The 20873-nt window shown below is 44.7% G+C and overlaps 1 protein-coding gene and 1 long non-coding RNA gene across 4 annotated transcripts; both read right to left on the reverse strand.

Moving 5' to 3' along the window:
* Positions 1-445: 445 nt before the first annotated feature.
* LOC138425760 (uncharacterized) lies at positions 446-11455 on the reverse strand. Its single transcript, XR_011251384.1, has 4 exons — positions 11169-11455; positions 8136-8245; positions 7521-7677; positions 446-998 (listed from the first exon to the last, which is right to left on the reverse strand). It is a non-coding gene; the product is annotated as an uncharacterized lncRNA (long non-coding RNA).
* Positions 11456-17404: 5949 nt separating this feature from the next.
* ID4 (inhibitor of DNA binding 4) lies at positions 17405-20873 on the reverse strand. 3 transcript variants are annotated; one of them, XM_069564039.1, is made up of 3 exons: positions 19924-20873; positions 19482-19540; positions 17405-18911 (listed from the first exon to the last, which is right to left on the reverse strand). In XM_069564039.1, exons 1-2 carry the CDS (start codon positions 20371-20373, stop codon positions 19496-19498), a joined length of 495 nt encoding a protein of 164 aa, XP_069420140.1. In that variant the 5' UTR covers positions 20374-20873; the 3' UTR covers positions 17405-18911; positions 19482-19495. The 3 variants fall into 3 exon arrangements, with proteins under 3 accessions (XP_069420140.1, XP_070145523.1, XP_070145524.1); XM_070289422.1 differs by having other exon boundaries at positions 17405-19298; positions 19924-20832; XM_070289423.1 differs by having other exon boundaries at positions 17405-17903; positions 19924-20777.

Raw genomic sequence — 20873 nt, forward strand, 5'->3', positions numbered from 1 at the left:
CCCCGCCTCGCGCCGCCTTATCCTGGATGTCCATTAAAGGAGAAGCGGTCCCTTTACAGCTGGCCTGATGGAAACAGGCAAAGCCCTTGAACAATCCCCTCAGGGAATAAAAACAGAATCTGGATAATAAAGTCTAACCTGCTTTTCTCTTTTCCTTTGTTCTTCCAGTTTCACTTGCTGACAGGGAGCCGAGTGCAGAGGCCCGGCAGCGGGCGTTCCTGGTGTAAAATGGCTGCTCCGCACACCTCCCCTCAGCGGGCCGTGCGCAGACTCGCTGCCCGGAAACCAAAGTCCCAGGTGAGGGCGGAGGGCCGTGTGCAGAGACTGCGGCTCCGCAGCTCGGCCCTTGACCGGTGGGCACTCTAGATCAGTGGGCATCAGCGACCGGTTTTGTGAGGGACAACTTTTCCACGAACTCGGGGTGGGGGGTGGGGTTTCAGGCTGATTCAAGCGTATTGCATTTATTGTGCACTTTATTACTAATGTTATTACATCAGCTCACTCCTGCTCTCGATCATGAGCTCATACCGCTCCATTCTTTCATTGAAGAATGATACTTTGCTTCTAAACCACCTCGGTCTCCTATTGGCTCCAGCAGCACCAGGCAGAAGGAGCCTTGTTGGAGACCAACTCCAGAGGGTGGGCAGCATAATGTCTTTGACCGACCCCTGCAGTATGCCGCCTACTCCCTCATTCCCTTGCTGAACTTGTTTTGTGTGGTGTCTCAGCTCTGGAAAGCACTTTAATATGCGAATGGAGACGATATCCCACCTTTGTTAAGCAACCCATTTGGAATTCCATTGAAGGGAAGTTCAGGCTACTCTGAACAGGACTACTTTAGGCTTGGTTATTCAAAATAATCATAGACCTTCACCACCACCCGCCCCCCATTCTAGTCCCCCTCCCTGGTGGGAGGCTAGAAAGCATCGGCACTGTGTCAGCATCCCAGATCAGATGGAGTCAATGTTGGTCGATGTCTCCTCTGGTTATTATCCAGGCTGCAAAAAAGAGCAAAAAAAAAAAAAAAAGAGTCATTGAGCATAGCAAAATGACTAACCATGATTGAATAACATCAACAGAATGACAATGACCGTTTACTATTGACACCCACCAAAAGTAAGGCATTATGCTGACGGATATATACAAATGATCTCCCTTAGCTCTTCAACAAGTCTGTGAACAAGTCAGTGTTTCAACTTTATTTTTATTGATGGGAAAACTAAGCCCTCAAGAGGTTAAATGACCTTTCCAACAAAATACCTTAGAGCTTCCCTGGTTGCTCAGCAGCACAGAACCTGACTTCGATGCAAGATGCACAGGAGTCGTGGGTTCGATCGCTGGGTCAGGAAGATACTCAAAAGAAGGGCACAGCAACCCACTCCAATATTCTTGCCTGGAGAAGTCCATGGACAGAAGAGCCTGGCAGGCTACAGTCCATGGGATTGCAAAGAGTCGGACACGACTTAAGCGACTTAGCATGCAAGCACCTAGCAAGGGACAAAGCTGGGGTCTGAGTCTCCATCTGTGCTGTTCTTGGCCTCCTTACTGTGCAGGACATGAGCACCTAAGTGATTATCACTTGGTGCTGGTGCAGAATTTCTGCCCTGCATGTGTTTATGTCCCATTCTGGGTGCCTTAGAATCCACAGTAAAGAGAGAAACAGACTTTAGAAATAAACAGAAGTATGTTGAGCGCCTCTGCACTTTTTAAAAAATTTTAATGTTCTTGTTTTTAAGGACAGCGATACATAATTGAGCAGATTTTCCTTTTTGGACAGACTGATTTTAACCTAAAACATTATGTATATTTTGGGGAAATCCAAAAAGTTCAGAGCAAAGATTTAAAACAAAGCAGATCGTTGATCAGAAATACACTTAGACAGGTTTCCTGTGAATTTTCTTTGGCTTTGAGAATTCTCTGTGAATTTCCAGAGGCCCTTTCAAGTAAATGATGGCCCTCTGGAGGGTCGTGAAAACAGTCAGGGAATCTTTGTCCCTCCTCTCCCAGCCCCTCCACCCCCAGTTGGTACTCTTGTTTTTGCTACACATTTTTGAAAGGGAGGGGGTGATCACATGCAGCTTTAGATTTTATTCATGCAAGAGTGTAGTTAGGAAGTAGGCAGCTTCCTTCTAAGAGTGATGGCTTGATGTTGCTCTGTGGTTAGTCCCCATGCTTCCTCAGTGAGCACTTCCCAGGAGACTGAATATAGTCATTTTTGCTGGTCCAAAGCTTTTTGGTGGGGAGATTCTTGTGCATCAAACTCAATCTCTCCTATAGCCTACAGTTGCCTGCCAATCTGTGCAGCTGGTGCAGGACTCAGTTACTTTGAAAGAGGAGGAAAGATGGCTTTTTTCTTTCACTCTCCCCCCAGCCTCCACCTCCTCCTGGTAATACTTCTCCCCCCTCCCCCACTCCCCATATTGTACAAAACCATGTGGATTTGCTGAACAGGTCTGTAAAATTAATTATACCATGAGTGCTTGGTAACCAATGAATTGTAAATTGTACATTATTAAAACAGCATCAGAGCTCTGACTGATCTATTATTCTTTGGGGAATGAACAAAGATAAGAGCTCTATGTGCTTTAGAGGTCTTTCTTGCCACCATCCAGCAGGCACAGAGAGGAAATATCAAGTAGTCTCTTTTTGGGTTTTGTTTTGTTTTTCTGCAAGCCGAATTAAATAGAAAGAGTATCTTTCTTCCCCCCTGTTATTAAATTGTTATATGTGCCCTCACAGTTCTGTCTGTAGCATCTAATAAGGTAGTGGGCACTCAATAAATACTATTCCCCCGCAATTGTGGTAATATGTATCCATATATGCTCGTACACAAACGCAATGCCTTGTCAACCTACTGTGAACAGGAGATATATGCTATGACATGGCATCGTAATGAAATAAATTGTGGTGATGTAGTGCCTCTCTGCAACAGCTCGAGAAGGATTCAGAGTAAACTGCAGAAGACATAAAAAACATCGGCTGAGTGTGTGCCAGGGGCCTCGTGGCTTCAGTTGAAAAGGAAGAATCTGGAAGAAACGGTTTTTCTTGTCTCTTTCTTCTAGACACAACAGGATGACCCCTGGGAGTTGTTTGTGAACCTCTCTTTTTACTGAACTATCTCCCTGGAGCAGAATTTCTCAGTATCTTTCTTCGCGCTAAGATGATTCCTTCCAGGCACATCACACAGTTCTCCATGGAAACTTTCCCTTTCCATAACTGACCAAGCCTGCCGGCCCTGGGAATAGAAGAGTCAGGCACGTAGCATTACCCTCACAGGCAGGTGTTTCGGCTAAGAGAACCAATGCAGGTAGAAGGTGAAGCTCACATCATTCCGCCACCCACCCCCCACCCCCTGCCAAGTAAGTAAATGTTTCTCAACCCACCATTTCAGGCACAATAGGATACTTCAGAACTAGGCTGCAGAGGAACAGATAGGCAATTTGTAGGGCCCAGTGCCAAGAGAAAATGCGGGCCCCATGCTCAAAAAGTCTGAAGAATTTCAAGACAATGACAGCAAAGCATTCGGCTAAGTGTGGGCTCTTCTAAGGGCAGGACTGTAAACAACCCCACAGGCTACACACCCAGGAAGCCAGCCCTGGTGCAGAGTGAGAGTTTCTGAATGTTCCCTGCACTTTAATCTTCTTGGGGCCTGATTGGGCCATCAGACAAATTCAGGATTTCTTTCAGCTGGGGGAAGACAGTACCATCCATTCTTTTCCCCACCTGGAGCTACAGTGGGATCACTTTTCCATCTCCGTGGTCTGAGGGCAGCCATTCTCAATAAGAGACTGCCATGGGGGTTGGGTGGAGCTCAAAGAAGCATGAGAGAGACACACAAAGAGATTGCCATAAAAGAGTAGACAGATGTCAGCTTTCTGATAGACCGGGATCCTTGGCCATGGTTTCTCATGGTTTTTCTGAGCACTACGTTGTTGCCATCTTCTCATTCTCCAAAGAAGCCCCGTGATTTTGAGGGAAAGATGACAATCGTTTCTTCTGTTTTACTTTGAGTGAGCATCTTCTTACCTATTGCTTCCTATTTTAGTTTGCTACAAGGAAACAGGAGAGATGACCAGCAGCCATGGGGACAGAGCGGTGAGATGCTAACAGGGAGGATTCGGGGAAGAAACCATTATACAGATGGTCTGTGGGAATGATACAACCACAGCCAAGAGGAGCTGGTAGACAGGTAGGAGGGGGGTGGGGCAAAGGTGTATTAATGAGTTGTACCCAGCCCAGCAGGTCTAACTTCCTGCAAGACCTTCTGATCTGTCTGTGACTCTGTCCCCTCTGAGGCTTCCCTGTAGCTCAGACGGCTAAGAATCCACCTGCAATGCAGGAGACCCAGGTTCGATCCCCGTGTCAGCAAGGGAGAAGGGAATGGCAACCCACTCAGAATCCCATGGACAGAGGAGCCTGATGCGCTATAGTCTATGGGGTCACAAACAGTTGGACACAACTGAGCAACTAACCCTACTACTACTACTGTCTCCTCTGTGAGGACCTCAGCCTGATCATTGTCCTAGAAGGGCAGATGTGTTCAGCTGGACGGGCATTGGGAATGTATTCAGGCACACACCTTCCTTTCAATAATATCCTTAGAGCCAGAAACGTGTGTGAGTACTTTAGGGGAATAAATAGATCAGCCCTGAGGGGCACTGGTCCAGGTGACAAATTGGGATAAGATAAGAAAACAAAACAAAACGGAACAATAGCCTGTCTTGTAATTCATCTGCTGCTTTGTTGTTGTAGAAAATGGTTTTTGCTATCGACACAGAAGAAAACCGTCAGAGTGGTTAAAGTACCATTATAACACCACTGGAATAGCCCTTGCTGGTCATCAGAAAACCAAGCTAGAAGCTTGAACCTGCCCATCCACCCACTCCTACCCTGACAGGCAGAAGAGGCTCCTGCAGGAAATGGGCTCTGTTTGTGATTGCAGTGTGCCCTAAGACTCAAAAGAGGGCAGCAGATAGCTGACACTGCCTGTCGGACCAGGAAAGCCTGTAACCTGAGGAATGTCAATAGAAAATCTGCAGGTTTATCAAAACTCACATCCTGCAAGGGTTAGCTGAGCCAGAAGTGTGTGCTTCTAGAACTGCGTGTTTAATATCTGTCAAAGCAGATATTTGATTCATGGGATCTAATGAGCTTTGGTGATATGGAGGGCAAGTGGGGGCCTCTTGCCCACCACGGAAGCCTCATGCCACGTGATTTAGGGATTGAAAACCTGCGATGCCTATGTCAGCAAAGTCACAGCCGAGACACAGGAGCAATGGCCGTGCAGGGTGGTGTGGAGAGACTGCCCACGTGCTTTGTCGGCCTTGTAAGAGAGTTGGCTGATATTCTGAAATAAACAAGACCCTCCCCACAAAGAGGGTGCAGTCTCTCCCTACCTGGTAAATTGCACAGGGACTGAGAATCACAGGATGTGGGAGCAAAGGATTCTCTTACTCTCTCTGAGATTTTCCAGTGCTTGCAGAAGAAAGCTTGTGATGGGAAGGACATGCCCCAGCTCCTGGGAGATTGGGGTTTCAGGGAGGCTGGGGGCAGGTAGGGTGGAGGAGGAAAAACACTGCTGGAGGGGAAGAGGCGTGAAGCACTTGGGTAGAAAGCAAAGCAGAGTCCTCAACCCAGTCTTGCAGAGTTTAGGATTTCATCCCAGGGTTCATCTCTGTGATCCTGTTTCCTAAAAAGTCTGATATCAGGTGCTTATTACTAATATAGCCTCCCAGAAAAGTTCTTCTATGTCATTTGGCAGGGAAAAACCGTGAACAGAAAGGAATTGTATTGTTAAAATCAACCCTGAAATGGTATTGCAAAGCTCATAATGATCTTTTAAAAATATCTGACCTGGTTTTAAGTAATTATTTTCACTCTAGTTCCTTTTGTATTAAAAGCATTTTAAAATCATGTCAAGTTACCTGGAAAACCTCAAATACTTAAAGAATCTAGATGTTGCCTTTTAAAAGTTGAACTCCATTGATTTTGAGCATATTTTTTATTTTTAAAAAGAACTGACGTTTATTTATTTATTTTTTTACTTCTTCAACAAGTTCGATTGCATTGAAGAATTTCCCTTCTGCACTTAGTTGCTTTTTCCGACCCTATGAACTGTAGCTTGCCAGGCTCCTCTGTCTGTGGGGATTCTCCAGGCAAGAATACTGGAATGGGTCGCCATGCCCTCCTTCAGGGGATCTTCCCAACCCAGGGATTGAACCCAAGTCTCCCACATTGCAGGCAGATTCTTTATCATCTGAGCCACCACGGAAGCCCAAGAATACTGGAGTGGGTAGCCTATCCCTTCTCCAGGGGAACTTCCCATCCTAGGAATCGGCACATTATCTTTTTTATTTTATTTTTGTTTCTGCAACCTAGAATTAACAGCTGCTATATTGTCTAGGTCCACAACTGATGCTAGACAAAGGGTTTCTGAGAAACATGTCCTGAAATTTTGGACTGGTTTAATATTAAACAATTACCATGGAGCTGAGGAAATCTGTCCCTTTATAGATGTTGGCAAATAGAGGATTCTCTTCATATGTATCGTATTAAAAACCAGACTTGGCAAGAGCTAACTGCTCTACAGTGATAGTGTATTTCTCTGTATTCTCCAAAATATTGAGGCAGGAGATTAAGGAGATTATTTTTTTACTAGTGTTTCACATGTCATGAAATTAAAGCTGCAAATTGATAAACAAATTAACAGGGTCTCTATTACTCCATAGGATCATAAAGGAAGTCTGGAGCTTTCTTTAAGTGTCCTTGTAGTCTATTTGGAGGCTACCCAGGTGGCGCTAGTGGTGAAGAACCTGCCTGTCAATGCAAGAGACTCAGGTTCTATCCCTGGGTTGGGAAGATCCCCTGGAGGGCACAGCACTCCTCTCCAATATTCTTGCCTAGACAATCCCATGGACAGAGGAGCCTGGTGGGCTATGGCCCATAGGGTAACAAAGAGTTGGACACAACTGAACGACTTAGCATGCACCCATGGAATCCACTTGTAGAATAACAGAATCCAGAGTAATCCTGAGATCTTTCATCTCAAAATAATTCTAGGCAAAATGATACATTTCTGTTTTCCAGAGCAGTCATCTCCAGAATTTTAAAAAAAAAAAAATTGTTCTCCTGAACATAGCTCTCTCAGGAATGACCCCAATCCTCAAATTATAAATGAAGAAAAAAAGCAAGAAAGAAAAAGAGAAATGGCTGTATTTACACAATTTTTTTGAGAGGAAAATGATCCGCAAGAAAAAAGAAATATACATGCAACAAATAAGAACCCGATGAGATAAATAACCATAAATCCGTTGAACTTAATAAAATTAAGGAGACTGCAGGTTGGAAGTCCTGAATTTTGCTGGCAGCTCTGCCCCTCCATTAAGTCATCTTACGAAAGGCTCATTTTTACATTTTAGAGTCTCAGTTTTCTTCTCAGTAAAGTAAGGGCATTTGAATTTACTTCAAAATTCTTATTTTATGATTCAGTGAAGTATGGCAATTGACCTTGATTTCTTTACCTTATTGAATTAATCTTGGTTTTGCTGCTACTGCTAAGTTGCTTCAGTCGTGTCCAACTCTGTGCGACCCCGTGGACTGCAGCCTACCAGGCTCCTCCATCCATGGAATTTTCCAGGCAAGAGTACTGGAGTGGGTTGCCATTGCCTTCTCCTGTAACTGCATAGTGATAAACTTTAGTTTATGATAAAGCATAGCTATCAGAAATTATATTAAACATGCATTGTAAAAGGTACGCTTTTCTAAGCCATGACGAGATACACAATTTTTAATGCTGTTTTTAATTTTCGTTTCTCTCTTAAATACCACCTGGACTCTTGTGTACCACTCCAGTGGTATATGTTTGGTTTTCAAAATTGTGTCGCTACCAGGAGAATATTTTTGGGTGCCAGATTATTCAGCCCTGAATCTGGGAGTTTATGTAGGGAGTTGCTCCCTCTGGCCCATCCTTAGCATCTGTCTCAGTCCAGTAGCCCTTAGCTATCTACTAATATCAGAAAGTAGATCACAAAGCAAACAAGCCTTCTGGCTGATCATGTTAACAGCAAGATCAACAGCTATTAGGCCACCGTTTTAATTTCCTGTAAGCCTTCATCTGTTTTTCTCTGCTTTCTTACCACGGCAGTTCTTTCTTGCTCTTCAGACTCCCACCTTTCCTCAAATCCTTCTTTGTCCATCAACATGTAGGTCATTTATATCTTTTGTATGTAGGTACCTCCGGGTTATTCTGGAAAAAAAGAAATGGCACAGAAAATAGTTTGTGCGTTTAGAAGGTTTAAAATCTTGATTTCCCAGAAAGGTTGATGTGTTGTTGAAATCCTTGCCCTGCATCCTGAGGACCCAGATACACACACATCCCTTGCTCCTCCATGCTTGTTAATCCCATTTTCATGTGGGAGGAGGGCAAGCACATTCTTAGGTCTTAGAATATGAATAGAGGTGCGAATGATTAAAAGAAAGAAACTAGCCTGTATTGAATAGTTCCTGTGGCTGGCACGAAGTTAGGGGCTTTGCACACATGATCCTCATGAAGAGTCATAAAGACTCTTACTGATAACTATTGTAATCCCATTATAAAAAAAAGTTTTAATACGGCTCAGAGAGGTTAAGTACCTTGCCCAGTGCCACACAGTAAGTGGCAGAGTGCACAACCTAATTCCACAGACTTCCTAATGCTTCCTTTTTTAAAGTTCTTATTCACAGCTTTAGAAGAATGGAAGCCATTGTCTCCACTGCTTTTTATGATTCATAAAAATCATATAATTTTAGCAAGAAGAAATCTATTATGTGAAATGAAGGTACAATTATATCGTATCCCAACTTTACATGCGTATGGTATTTTAACATTTGCTAGCCATGAATTAGGACAGTTCCAAGTCTAACACAACAGATTGGAGCAAGACCAGTTAGACAGTATTTTTTTTACATCATGTTAAAGTTAGTCTCTTAGAATGATATATAATGTACCAGGAGAAATGAAACATTTTTTCCTAAATCTGTTTATCCAGAAGAATCTCTTTACTATTAAAGAAATACTGCTCATTGTTGCCTGTGCAGGCTCATCTTCTCCAGACATTTTTTAAGTCAATACATACATGTGGTAAGGGAACCTAAATTTTGGAATGATGTATAAGAGGGTAGAAATTGATCTCTTTCTTTTGTATCTTTCCTTAGAAAACTTAAGATTCAGTGGGATGGGTAAAACATGATATTGTATTAATCTCTGCTTTTTACTTCACCTGGAAAGTGAGAGTGTTAGTTGCTCAGTCATGTCTGACTCTTTTCGACCCCCATGGACTGTAGCCCACCAAGCTCCTCTGTCCATGAAATTCTCTAGGCAAGAATACTGGAGTGGGTTGCCATTCCCTTCCCCAGGGGATCTTCCCGACCCAGGGATCAAACCCGGGTCTCCCGCATTGCAGGCAGATTCTTTATCATCTAAGCCACCATGGAAGGAAAAATTAGAAAGTGCTATAAAAAGAAGGAGAAACCCACCATGCGTGGCATAGCAACAACAGCCTAAACCTATATGGCATTTTATGGCTTACAGTCCTGTTTCTTGAAGTGGGGTTCCTGGGAGACTTGCCTTAGATTCCTGGGGGAACACTGACATGCAGTTTCCTGGTTCCGACACTATACCTGATGAGTCAGTCTCGGTGGAGGGGAGGGACGGAGGGGTGGAACTCAGGAATCGAAAACTGAAAACTCTCTCCAGATGTATTTTTCATTTTTTGGCTACGTCAGGTGTTAGTGGTGGCATGTGGAATCTTCACACTTGCACTCAGGCTTCTCTCAGGTGTAGTGTGTGGCAGACAGGCTTAGTTGCCCTGCCAGCATGTGGGAATCTTAGTTCCCTGTCCAGGGATGGAACCCACATCCTCTGCATTGGAAAGTGGATTCTTCACCACTGGACCACCAGGGAAAGTCCCTCAGATTTTTTTTATATATACCAAAATTATAACCATTGTCTTATAAAATTTTCACATATGTTACTTTCTTTGTACCTTTCAAGAAACCTCTATGCAATAATAGGTAATTCTCATTTCACAGATGAGGCTATTGGAACATGGAAAAGTTACTTGTCTGAGGGGACACAGCTAATTAGTTGCAGAGCTCTGAGTAGCATCCACTTCTTTTGCCTTGACCACATAGTCCATGACCCCTCCCACACCACGCTGCTTCTGTTGAATGGATGCAAGGGATAAAACGCTGGAGGATAACACAGGATTTGGGCTTCCTGGTGGCTCAGTGGTAAAGTATAGGAGAGCCAGGTTTCACCCCTGTGTTGGGAAGCGGCAGATCCCCTGGAGAAGGAAATGGCAACCCACTCCAGTATTTCCTGCCTGGAGAATTCCATGAACAGAGGAGCCTGGCAGGCTACAGTCCATGGGGTCACAAGAGTTGGATATGACTTAGCGACTGAACGACCGCAACCTAGGGTTCAAGTCTCATGCTTTCTGTTGTTGGATCTAAAAATTCATCACCAAACCGAAAGTCACACAGATTTCTTCCTACGTTTCCTTCCAGAAGCTTTCTAGTTTTCCACGTTACATTTAGGTCTATGACCCATTATGAGTTATTCTTTGTGAAAGGTGTAAGCTCTGAAACTAAGTTCATTTTTTTTTTTTTGGCATGTGGACATCCAGTTGTCCCAGCATCACTCATGGAAAAGACTATCCCTGCTTCACAGAATTGCCTTTGCTCCTTTGTCAAAGAGCTTTGATTCTCGTTATAAAAGTACTTTACCTCTGTTCTCCTTTTTAAAGGGCAGCCAGAATACAACAATTGAAAGATCTCTGGAGAAGGGAATGGCCACCCACTCCAGTATTCTTGCCTGGAGAATTCCCTGGACAGAGGAGCCTGGAGGGCCACAGTCGACAGGGTCTCAAGAGCTGGATACAACTTAGCAGCTAAACCACCAACCATGAAAGAAATACAAGGCAACCAGATCAGTCCTGCTTTTAATGACTACTTGCTTAGGATTTGGACTCCATCTTTTTAGGAGACAGCATGGGGCAATTTGTAGATGAGAATATGAGCTGAAAGAAACCCCCTAAGAGTATACTGGGACAGAATCCATCCATACTGAGGTTCGTGGTCCTGGATTAGAGACGGAAAAACCAGGTTCTAGATCTGACTCCACCATTCACCTCTGGGTCATCTTCTGTCTCCTTCACTGGAAAACGGGATACATGCTGCTGCTAAGTCGCTTCAGTCGTGTCCAGCTCTGTGGGACCCCACAGACTGGGATTCTCCAGGCAAGAACACTGGAGTCGCTTGCCATTTCCTTCTCCAATGCATGAAAGTGAAAAGTGAAAGTGAAGTCACTCAGTCGTGTCTGACTTTCACGACCCCATGGACTGCAGCCTACCAGGCTCCTCCGTCCATGGGATTTTCCAGGCAAGAGTACTGGAGTGGGTTGCCATTGCCTTCTCCGTATAAGACATATGGCAGGTTACTAATTATCTGATTCTGCTTCTAGGGTCCTGGGTCATAGTAGAGGTAATGAAGCTTCCATCTGGAAAAGGGATTCTTATTCGGGCAGCAGGTGTGTTCTTTCAGAACTGACTCATGAGGAGTCACTGCATTTCTTGTGGCTGATGGACCCCACGTCCTGGGAAACAGAGTAGCCTATGACACACTTAGGAACCCCATTGCACCATCTTCCTGCTTATACCCCAGACCCATCACATCCCACACCTGTGTGTGGTCATTGCTCCATGTTTTCACATCTGGCACTGAGGTGTCTTTGTTTATTTATCCCAACTTGGGTCAGAATTGTCTCTTGTTTCTTGGAGACCCAGCATCTGTTCAGCCTCTCCTGTCTTCAGCCCTTCCTTCTGATTCTCTCTGCCCAAGGCTGACCACACACTCCCTCACTCTCAAGAGCACACAGCTTATCTGTTTTCCACATTTAAGGCAGCCAAAGGCTTTCAGAGATAATGAAAATCTCTCAACTGCACTGTTGAGTTGTAAGGAATTTGCTAGATTTGCTGGCACGGAGAGTTACAGGAATGTTCTTCTAGTACTTTGTGGTCTGGAATCCCTAGAGGGTCAGGAAGCTACAGGAAACACAGACATGTGAAAATAATTATACTATAGCATGGGGTGTGTTGGCTCTTTGGGGGATGAAGGGGAGAGGCATCTTATAATTCTTGCAGCAGAGGTGATGGTTGGGTATTACAGGATGGGAAGGAAGGAGGTCAGCAACAGCCTAGACTGGGAGTGTGGGTGATGGGATCCAGGCGGGGGTAACACCACTTGCAGCGGAAAGAAAGCACAAAAAAGCGCACCATTTTGGATGTAGCAAGTTCCGCCCTACCCACTGATGGGCAAGTGGACTTAGCTGGTTTGGCTGGCAGGGCAGGTCCCCTCTCCCACTTCCACCCTCCATGTTGCATGTGTGTCCTTCTTGAGCCTGCTCTTTTGTTAACTCTCGGGAAATCAATCATACTCTGTCAGGACTAGAGAGAGAAGCCTGCTCTACTGGCTAGTATCCACGAGACGAGAACTTCGGTGCAGCTGAAGCATGCAAAAGTGTTAGTTGCTCAGTCTTGTCTGATACACTTTGCAACGCTATGGACTGTAGTCCATGAGGCTCCTCTGTCCATGGAATTCTCCAGGCAAGAATACTGGAGTGGGTAGCCATCCCCTTCTCCAGGGGATCTCCCCAACCCAGGGATTCAACCCGGGTCTCCTGCATTGCAGGCGGATTCTTTACCATCTGAGCCACCAGAGAAGCCCGCAGCTGAAGTATAGACTATGCTTAAAGGCAGCCAGAAGTAAAGGAGAGAAAGGACTGATGGAAATGCGAGTTGAAAGATCCTTCCATCCAGGTCACAGGGGCAGGAAGAGGACCTTGCTTAGCCCTGGGTTCTGTTTTTATCTTATGGTCCAGCTCCAAGGAGGAAGCCAAGCACCCTGTGTGACTGTGGGGACTTGAAGGAAGCACGAGGATTGCTATGCTCATCTTGCAGTAGTGGCGACTTTTAGGAACAGAACTGGCTGGCTCCCTGATCTTGGACTTCCCAGCGTCCAGACCAGGGAGAAATAGACATTTATTGTTTAATCCATCCAGTCAATGCTACTTTCTTATGGCAGCCCAAATTGACCAAGGCAATAGGAAATCCAGAAAGAGGGACAAGTTTGCAGAAACCTTAAATGCTGTTTCAACTCTACTGCACTTCAGTGGCAGAGAGGACCAGAGGCAGGTAGATATGCTGGTCTCCAGTTCAACTGTGAATCACTGTAGATGAAGCAGCAACTGAGTAACTGAGAGCATTGGGAAGACAGATCCTCTGTTAATGGGCTTCCCTGGGGGCTCAGATGGTAAAGAATCTGCCTGCAATGCAGGAGGCCAGGGGTTGGATCCCTGGGTTGGAAGGATCCCCTGAAGAAGGGCACGGCAACCCACTCCAGTATTCTTGCCTGGAGAATCCCATGGACAGAGGAGCCTGGCTATAGTCCATAGTTTTGCACAGAATTGGACACAACTGAGTGACTAAAACTTTAATTCAGTGCAACAAATACTATACCAGGCCCTGGTAAAGCACTGTAGGACATGCAAAGAAGAATCACATATAGCCGAATGTTTTAAGGAGCCTGTGTGTGTGCTCAGTTGTGTCTGACTCTTTGCTATCCCATGGACTGTAGTTCCCCTGTCCATGGAATTCTTCTAGGCCAGAATCGTGGAGCAAGTTTGCATTTCCTACTTCAGAGGATCTTCCTGACCCAGGGATCCAACCAGCGTCTCTTGTGTCTTCCGCACTGGCAGGCAGATTCTCTACCTCTGAGCCACCAAGGAAGCCCTTTAAGGAGCCTACTTTGTTTAAATTATGGCCTCAAGCTCAGGTTTAACATGTGCAAAAGTATTTAGATTTATTGCTGAAGTAAGGTGTAAAATTATGTCTACAAATTTAGATCTCTTTTTCTGGCTTTCTCTGAGGTTTTCCATGTAAGTTAGTTCCCCCCCCCACCCCCCAAGGCCTTTTCTTTTTTTCTTCAGATTTCTTATGAGATTAAGCCAAATTCTAGGAGATGATAAACATGAGAATTGATTTACTTGCTCTTTATTTTCTATCATTCTTTATGCTTAAACATGACATGACTAACTCACAGCAGTCCAAACAATGAAGGGTACATCTTCATGGAAATCGCCAATCTTAGGAATTAAAGTGGAGAGAGAATGGAGGAAGGTTAAAACAATTTACTTATTTTTTAGAGTGAAACTTCTTTTTCAAACCTATTTTTCTGTATGTTGGTTAACTATTTTTAGATAAACACACACATACACACACAGTTACAGTCTGTCCGTTGACTGCTAAAGTTTATGAAATGGGCAGTAGATATTTTAAAAAATGCTTAAAATATTTAAGAAAATATTTAAGGAACATTCTAAAATACATGAATTTGCATGAAGAACAACTGTAGGACTGCAGTACCTTCTTTTGGAAATTAAACATTGGAATAAAAGATGCAGTTTTAGAATGTGAATTTAATATGCATGCTAAAAGTGCTAACACGAACTTTTTATCATCATGAATTGAGAAACAGTCATTTAAAGCAAATAATGGTATCCTGTTTCAACAGGAATTTGCATATTTTGCCAATACCTTGGTAATATTTTAGGAAATCTCTTTCTAAAGTATGAGATTTCCTATTGGAAAAACATTCAGAGTCAGTGAATTCATATGGAAAATTTGTCTTCGGTCTCTTTATTTAAATATTTTAAGTTCCTTTTCAATCACATTTAGCCAGTGGAATACAGGTAACATATTTTGTTCTTCTTCCCGAGAAACTGATGTGTTTACTCTTTTAAGGACTCAAAGGGGCTTTTCAAATTAACTTCAGTTTTTATGGCCCCTTTTTCATATCCCTTGTGTGAATTTATTGTGGAGACTTATGAAAGACGGAGTCAATTTCAGCAGCTGACTACCGAATTGCTTTGCTTCGGTGAGTATAAAAAAACTTTGGCAATGTGTTCAGACCCTAGTTTAGCGCCTAAGCAAAATTTTTTATAATAGCCAGGATATAAATCATCATGAAGGAGGCACTTGAACACAGAAACACACTTTTAAAAAATTCATCAAAAATTTGAAAATCACTTTTAATTAAGTTTCTACGACTGCAGTTCATCTCTCTGGAACAAATGAGTTCCCTTTTGTAAGAGTTTTATCTTTTCAAGTATCTATTGTATCATTGCTCAAGGTAGAACTCGAAGTAAAATTACAATTTTAAAACCTTTTGGGCAATGGTTCTAATTAATATAATTAATATTTTAGCAAAATGTCATGGGTTGTAATTGAAAGAAACCATCTGGGTCTGAAGAGTACCTACTGAGGGCAACCCTATTAAGATTAATTCTGAGGTGAGTAAATTAATTTCCTGGACTTGCAAAGCAGCAAGGAGAAGCTTTTCCCTCTTCAGAAACCTGGAGGGGTTGGTCCTTGGCCCAGTAGAGACCCAAGGGCTATCTGGGCTGATTAACATATATATAATTAAAGTGTATCAGCTAGAAAGACAGAGCCAGTTTTATTTGGTTCTGCACTACTGTAAAATAGTTTCTGTCAACATTATTGTGTGTGTGTGTGTGTGTGAGAGAGAGAGAGAGAGAGAGAGAGAGAGAGAGAGAGCGAGAGAGGGGGTTCTAGTTTCCCTGAGGATCATTCTGTTGGCTTTTTGGAATTCTTGCTCCCTCTCCTAGCACATACCAAAGAGTAAACAAGATTTTTCTAGCATTCAAACTAGATTTCCTTTTCGTTCATATCACCATTTTCAAGCCACATTTTTCATCACCTGGTAAGGAACACTGTAAATAATTGAGGTGATCCATCAAAAGACCCATTCTTGATCATGAAAAATTGCATAACTCAGTAAAAAGTCAATTAAAAACCACAAACTTCAGAACCCTTTGCTCAGTGAAGATTTATTATTATAGAAGGCATTTAATACAACAGATTATGGGGTGAAAATTTTTAAAAGTTCTAAAAATTCAGTTAAAGCTTGACAATAGACTTAAGATTTATACAATGCCAAAGTATATTAGTTTTTTGAAATGAAAGTTTTTTCTCCTTCAACATGAAATGTCTTGAGATGTTCAGGATTTTAAAACCACAATGAGAAACATCTCACCATGGGATGTTTTTTTTCCCTTTGTAGGTATAAACGATTCTTACTCTTTGGTTGTGCCTATACATTAAAGGCAGACAAACTAAATGAAAGAAGTCAGTATTTTTCTGTGAAACCAATTATCTGAATCATTACAACTACATAGATAAATGACAAATGTTTTTATTTGGTTACTTGGTTAGGACACAGCCAACATTTAATAAAATGTATTATCTTATACAACTGCATATAAATTTAGTGAACAGTGACTTAGCTTCTTTAGAGACATTCAGTGCTATGTGAGTGGCTGAGGGGAAAATGTCAAGTCTCTCAAATGTAACATCCATAATACTTTTTCCCCTTTTAGTGGTTCTTCATGCCCCAAATATGAAATTAATTAAGGAGCAAGACTTATCTTCAAAAATCAAGAATATTCATTTTGAGATGTACAATCTCCCAGCATAAGTTTAAGCTCTGCTTAAAAACTTAAGGATATGGTAGTTAGGCCTGACAAACGCCTAACTCCAACCAACAGAGCACATGTGACTTGCTTCCTACTGAAATTAAGCTGCCAAATAAAAAGGAGGGATTGTCCCCTTTCTTAATAACAAAGAATGCAATCGTTAGAATTCTTCAGACTTGGAATTCCAGCAGTGTTCTTGTGTTTTCCTCGATGTGTGACAAGAATGAATAACATCAAAAATAAAAATAAACCTCATCTAAACAAGTGGTCCTTTGACTTTTTAAGTCTCAACATCAAATACATCAAATTCTAAAAATACCTAAGACCAGTGAAATGTCAAAGCTGAGGGGGTAACATGAAGGAGACAGGGGACAGATTTTTTAAAATCTTACATTTTTTAGAATCTATCAGCATTAACTTTGTTCATTTCTGTTGAGATATTGCCATTTCAACTGACTTACTAGAGGCCATATTTCATATTCATATAAATATTTGACTTTGACCTCATAAAAAGTCCCTTGGGTTTGTAATACTTTTATTCTTGTATAAGCTGAAACAAATCCTTTCCTTTTAAAAATCAAACAGACCACGTTACACACACAGTTGACTAACTATTTACAAAGCACCCAATTAAATCCTACTTAATTCTCACTCTAAAAATTCCATCTAACTGGTGTGTAGAGCACTGATCACATTAAATGCATAATGTTCACAAGCCCTGACAGTCCTATCTAACCCAGAATATACTACCTTCCTTCAAGAGAAAAGAAAGTCTTAAAAATAAGTGTTAAGGTTTTGAAGAAATGAGACCAGAAATCACGGTACAAGACAGATAAATCTACTTTAATAGTCACATGTAAAAGTTACACATCACAAGAGATTGGACAGTAGTTTAGCGGTTAACATAGCTATAGTGAAAATCATTTTTATAAAAAAATAATCTAGATGCGGTCATCAGAATTTTTGGTCTACTTAAGTTAATGTTTGAAGATCGACTTTTATCCCTGCTTGAAGGATTTGCCATTATGCCTTAAATTTTTTTTTCTCCCACTGTTGCCTATTAATATTCTTTGGAGGAAGGAAAGCAGAAAGTGTTCATTGCCAAGAGTTTGTCCTTTGGTAGCAAGCAGAGAACATTTTTCATTTCTATGATTTAAATAATCTGTACAGACATGAAACTCAGTGACATTAAGCTTTAGTGTAAAATGAAGGATAAGCATTTTTCCACTTTGATAAAACAGTAGATTTCATAAACTCATCAGGATCCAAGCATTTCCCCATCCCGTAAGCAAAATCATTCCGAATCCATCTTGACCTCGGTTAAAAAAGGAAAAACACACACTTACTCTTTATATATTACACTATCAAACCCTGTACTTAAAAACTGATAAAGCGCATTTTTCACATGTAGGCTTCAAATACAAAGATTTCGATCTAGGTTAAAGAAAACACATTTGAATGGACTCAGAACAAGTTTATTTTGTGATTAAACATCTCATGCAGTCATGCAGGATCACTAGCTATAACTGTTACTTCCGAGTCTACCGGCCACCGGTAGACAAAAACAAATTAAGAGCCAGACCAAACAGAAAAGACATTCAAGATTATCAAGAGCTCTTCAACTGAGCTGAAAAATAATTTTCCAAAAGAAATATTCCCACAGATTAAAAAAAAACACACACATAATATTTACAAAAAATATTTAATTAAAAATATCTTATAATTACAGTAGTCTATTAAAGCATATACTTTCTCACACTTATAGAGCATCTCTATATATACATGGTATGAAATGTCACTCAGTTATCTATACAATATGTAACATTCTTGCAGGGAACACAAAGTTCCCTGCCTCCGTATAAACATCTATTTTAAACAATAGATGTCAAAAAAAAGAAAAATATCTACAATGCTCTGGTATATTAGTAAAGCTTCAAAACAAAAATTGAGCTCCTTGGTCACAAAGTCGGTTTCTAACAGTCGGATTTACTCTTGATTCTTCTATTTATCAGTCCTGTCACACTTAAGCTTAAAAGTTTAACTGCACCTCCAAAAAACACAAAAAATGTACAATTCACAGCGGTTATAAATGGGACAAAAGAGAATACGTATGTAGAATGTTTATGAACGTGCAAAAAAAATTTAACAAAGATGAAAAGTTTTATTTTTCTTCCCTCTCTCTTGGAATGACGAATGAAACGTTTCTAAGATTTGCTGATCTTTTTGTTACATTTTTCCTTCCTCCGGTTGGCTTTTTCTCTAACTTCTGCTCTCTCCCCCTCCCTCTCTAGGGCTCCTGGCTCGGGCTCAGGCGGCCGCACACCTGTGGAAGAGGAATGAATAGAGGGGGTGTGTGAACCTTCCCGCTGCAGACTAACTGGCGCCACCGACCAAACTCAAGACATGCTTGATCAACAACCCAAAACAAACCACCGGGTCAGACTACACCCGCAGTCCGCCGCCCGGCCCGGCGCCATGCAGGCAGTCGCGAGCCCCCGGGAAGCCCGCGCCGGGCACCCACTCCGGGGACCCTGCCTGCGTCCTCTTTCGTGGGTGTCAGACTGTAGGGGGCGGAGGGGGTGGGCGACATCGGGCCCCACGGCCACGAGGGTACCCTCACTTCGGCGAGGAGACCGGCCGATCACTGGGGGCGGCGGGGATACGAGGTGATCCGTCTCCCAGTTCTCGAAGCTAAGTACGGGTTCACTTACTAAATGGGTGGCAGAGAGAGAGAGATGAATCTTCCTTGGGAATCTGCCCTCAGAAATGCTGGGGCGGGGGGTGGGGTAGGGTGGGGGGATGGCGAAGAACACCACTGTGCCTGACACCGGAAGGCCCCGGGGACGGGATGTCTCTGGTGACCGGCCACCCGAGAAGGGAAACGCGCGCTCACCTGGGACGCGCGGCTCAGCGGCAGAGAATGCTGTCGCCCTGCTTGTTCACCGCGCCGGCCTGGAACAGCAACCGACACCGAGGGAAAGGTTAGCGGGCGCCCCCACCGCGCTCCTCCCGGTCTTCCTCATCGGTTCCCGGAAGCCAGGCTGGCCCGCCGACGCATGCCCCCACCCCAACCTGCAGCCCCAGGGGGAGACGCCCCTTCCCCGGGGGGGCACCGAGTGGACTTGACAGCCCAGGAGGCGCCCAGCCCCTGGTTCCCGCCCCGCGCGCCCACCCGGCCGGCCCCCAAGCTTGCTGCACCCAGCCCCCGGGAGGAGCGGCAGGACGAACTGTCACTCTCCGCCGCCCTGCCCCGGGGAAAGGGAGCGCCCGCGTGCCTCCACCCGGCCGTCGCCCTCCCCGCGGACCCCCGCGGCATCCGCCCCGGGGCCTCTCACCGGGTCGGTGTTGAGCGCGGTGAGCGGGGTCCGCGGCGGCGCGGCCGGGCAGGTCCCGGCCGGGAGGTGCGGCGGCGCGGGCGGCGGCGGCTGCCTCAGCAGAGCCGGGTGCGTCTCCAGCGCCAGCTGCAGATCCAGGATGTAGTCGATAACGTGCTGCAGGAGCTCTACTTTGCTGACTTTCTTGTTGGGCGGGATGGTGGGCACCAGCCTCCGCAGGCGGCTGTAGCAGTCGTTCATATCGCACTGCAGGCACAGAGCCGGCTCGTCGGCCGCCGCCTCGGCCGCCTTGCAGCGCGCGGCCGCCGCCGCCGCCGCCGCCGCCGCCGAACCGCCCAGGCTGTGGCCGTGCTCGGCCAGGCAGCGCAGCGCCAGCTCGCCGCCGCCGCCGCCGCCGCAGCCCGACGGCGCCTTGCGGCCCGAAGGGCGCACCGGGCTCACCGCCTTCATCGCGCGCGCACTGCGCCCTGCGCGAGCGGACCCGCTTGGGCGAGCGAGCGAGGCAGGCAAGCTCCGGCCCCCTCCCCTTGTTGGCGGCCGGCTCCGCTCCCCTCTCCTTCGCGCCCCGCGCTCCTGCTCTGCGCTCGGGGCACCGGAAAGCTCCAGGCGATCGCGCGCCCCACAACTGACCGAAGAATCGCTCTGGGCGACAGCGGGCGACACTCGGCCGGGACCAAAAGGCAAGAAAAAAAAAAATATCAAAGGCACCGGAAAGAAAGCAGCCCACCGGGCGCCCGAGTCACTCCCTTCGGACCTCCGACTACAGCCAGCCGGCCGCCGCGGCCGCGCTCCCCCAGGCCCGAGGTGTCCCCAGCTCCTATCTCAGACTCACAACCGCACCTCCTCTCCGCTCCGGCCCGGTTCGCCGCGCAGCTGTATTTATAAGCCGCGCGCTCCGGGGGCGGGGCCAGCGCGCCGGCCGGGTCGCCGCGCGAGCGAAAGCCGAGTCC

This window comes from Ovis canadensis, chromosome 20 (genome assembly GCF_042477335.2).
Source record: "Ovis canadensis isolate MfBH-ARS-UI-01 breed Bighorn chromosome 20, ARS-UI_OviCan_v2, whole genome shotgun sequence".
Classification (NCBI taxonomy): Eukaryota; Metazoa; Chordata; class Mammalia; order Artiodactyla; family Bovidae; genus Ovis; species Ovis canadensis.

What these genes read in the sequence shown, in the direction of transcription:
- ID4 (XM_069564039.1), bottom strand. Translation starts at nt 20,373, where the DNA reads ATGAAGGCGGTGAGCCCGGTGCGCCCTTCGGGCCGCAAGGCGCCGTCG. An exon ending in CCGCGCTCAACACCGACCCG is followed by an intron (nt 19,541 to 19,923) that starts GTGAGAGGCCCC and finishes TTGCTGTTCCAG; the next exon opens with GCCGGCGCGGTGAACAAGCA.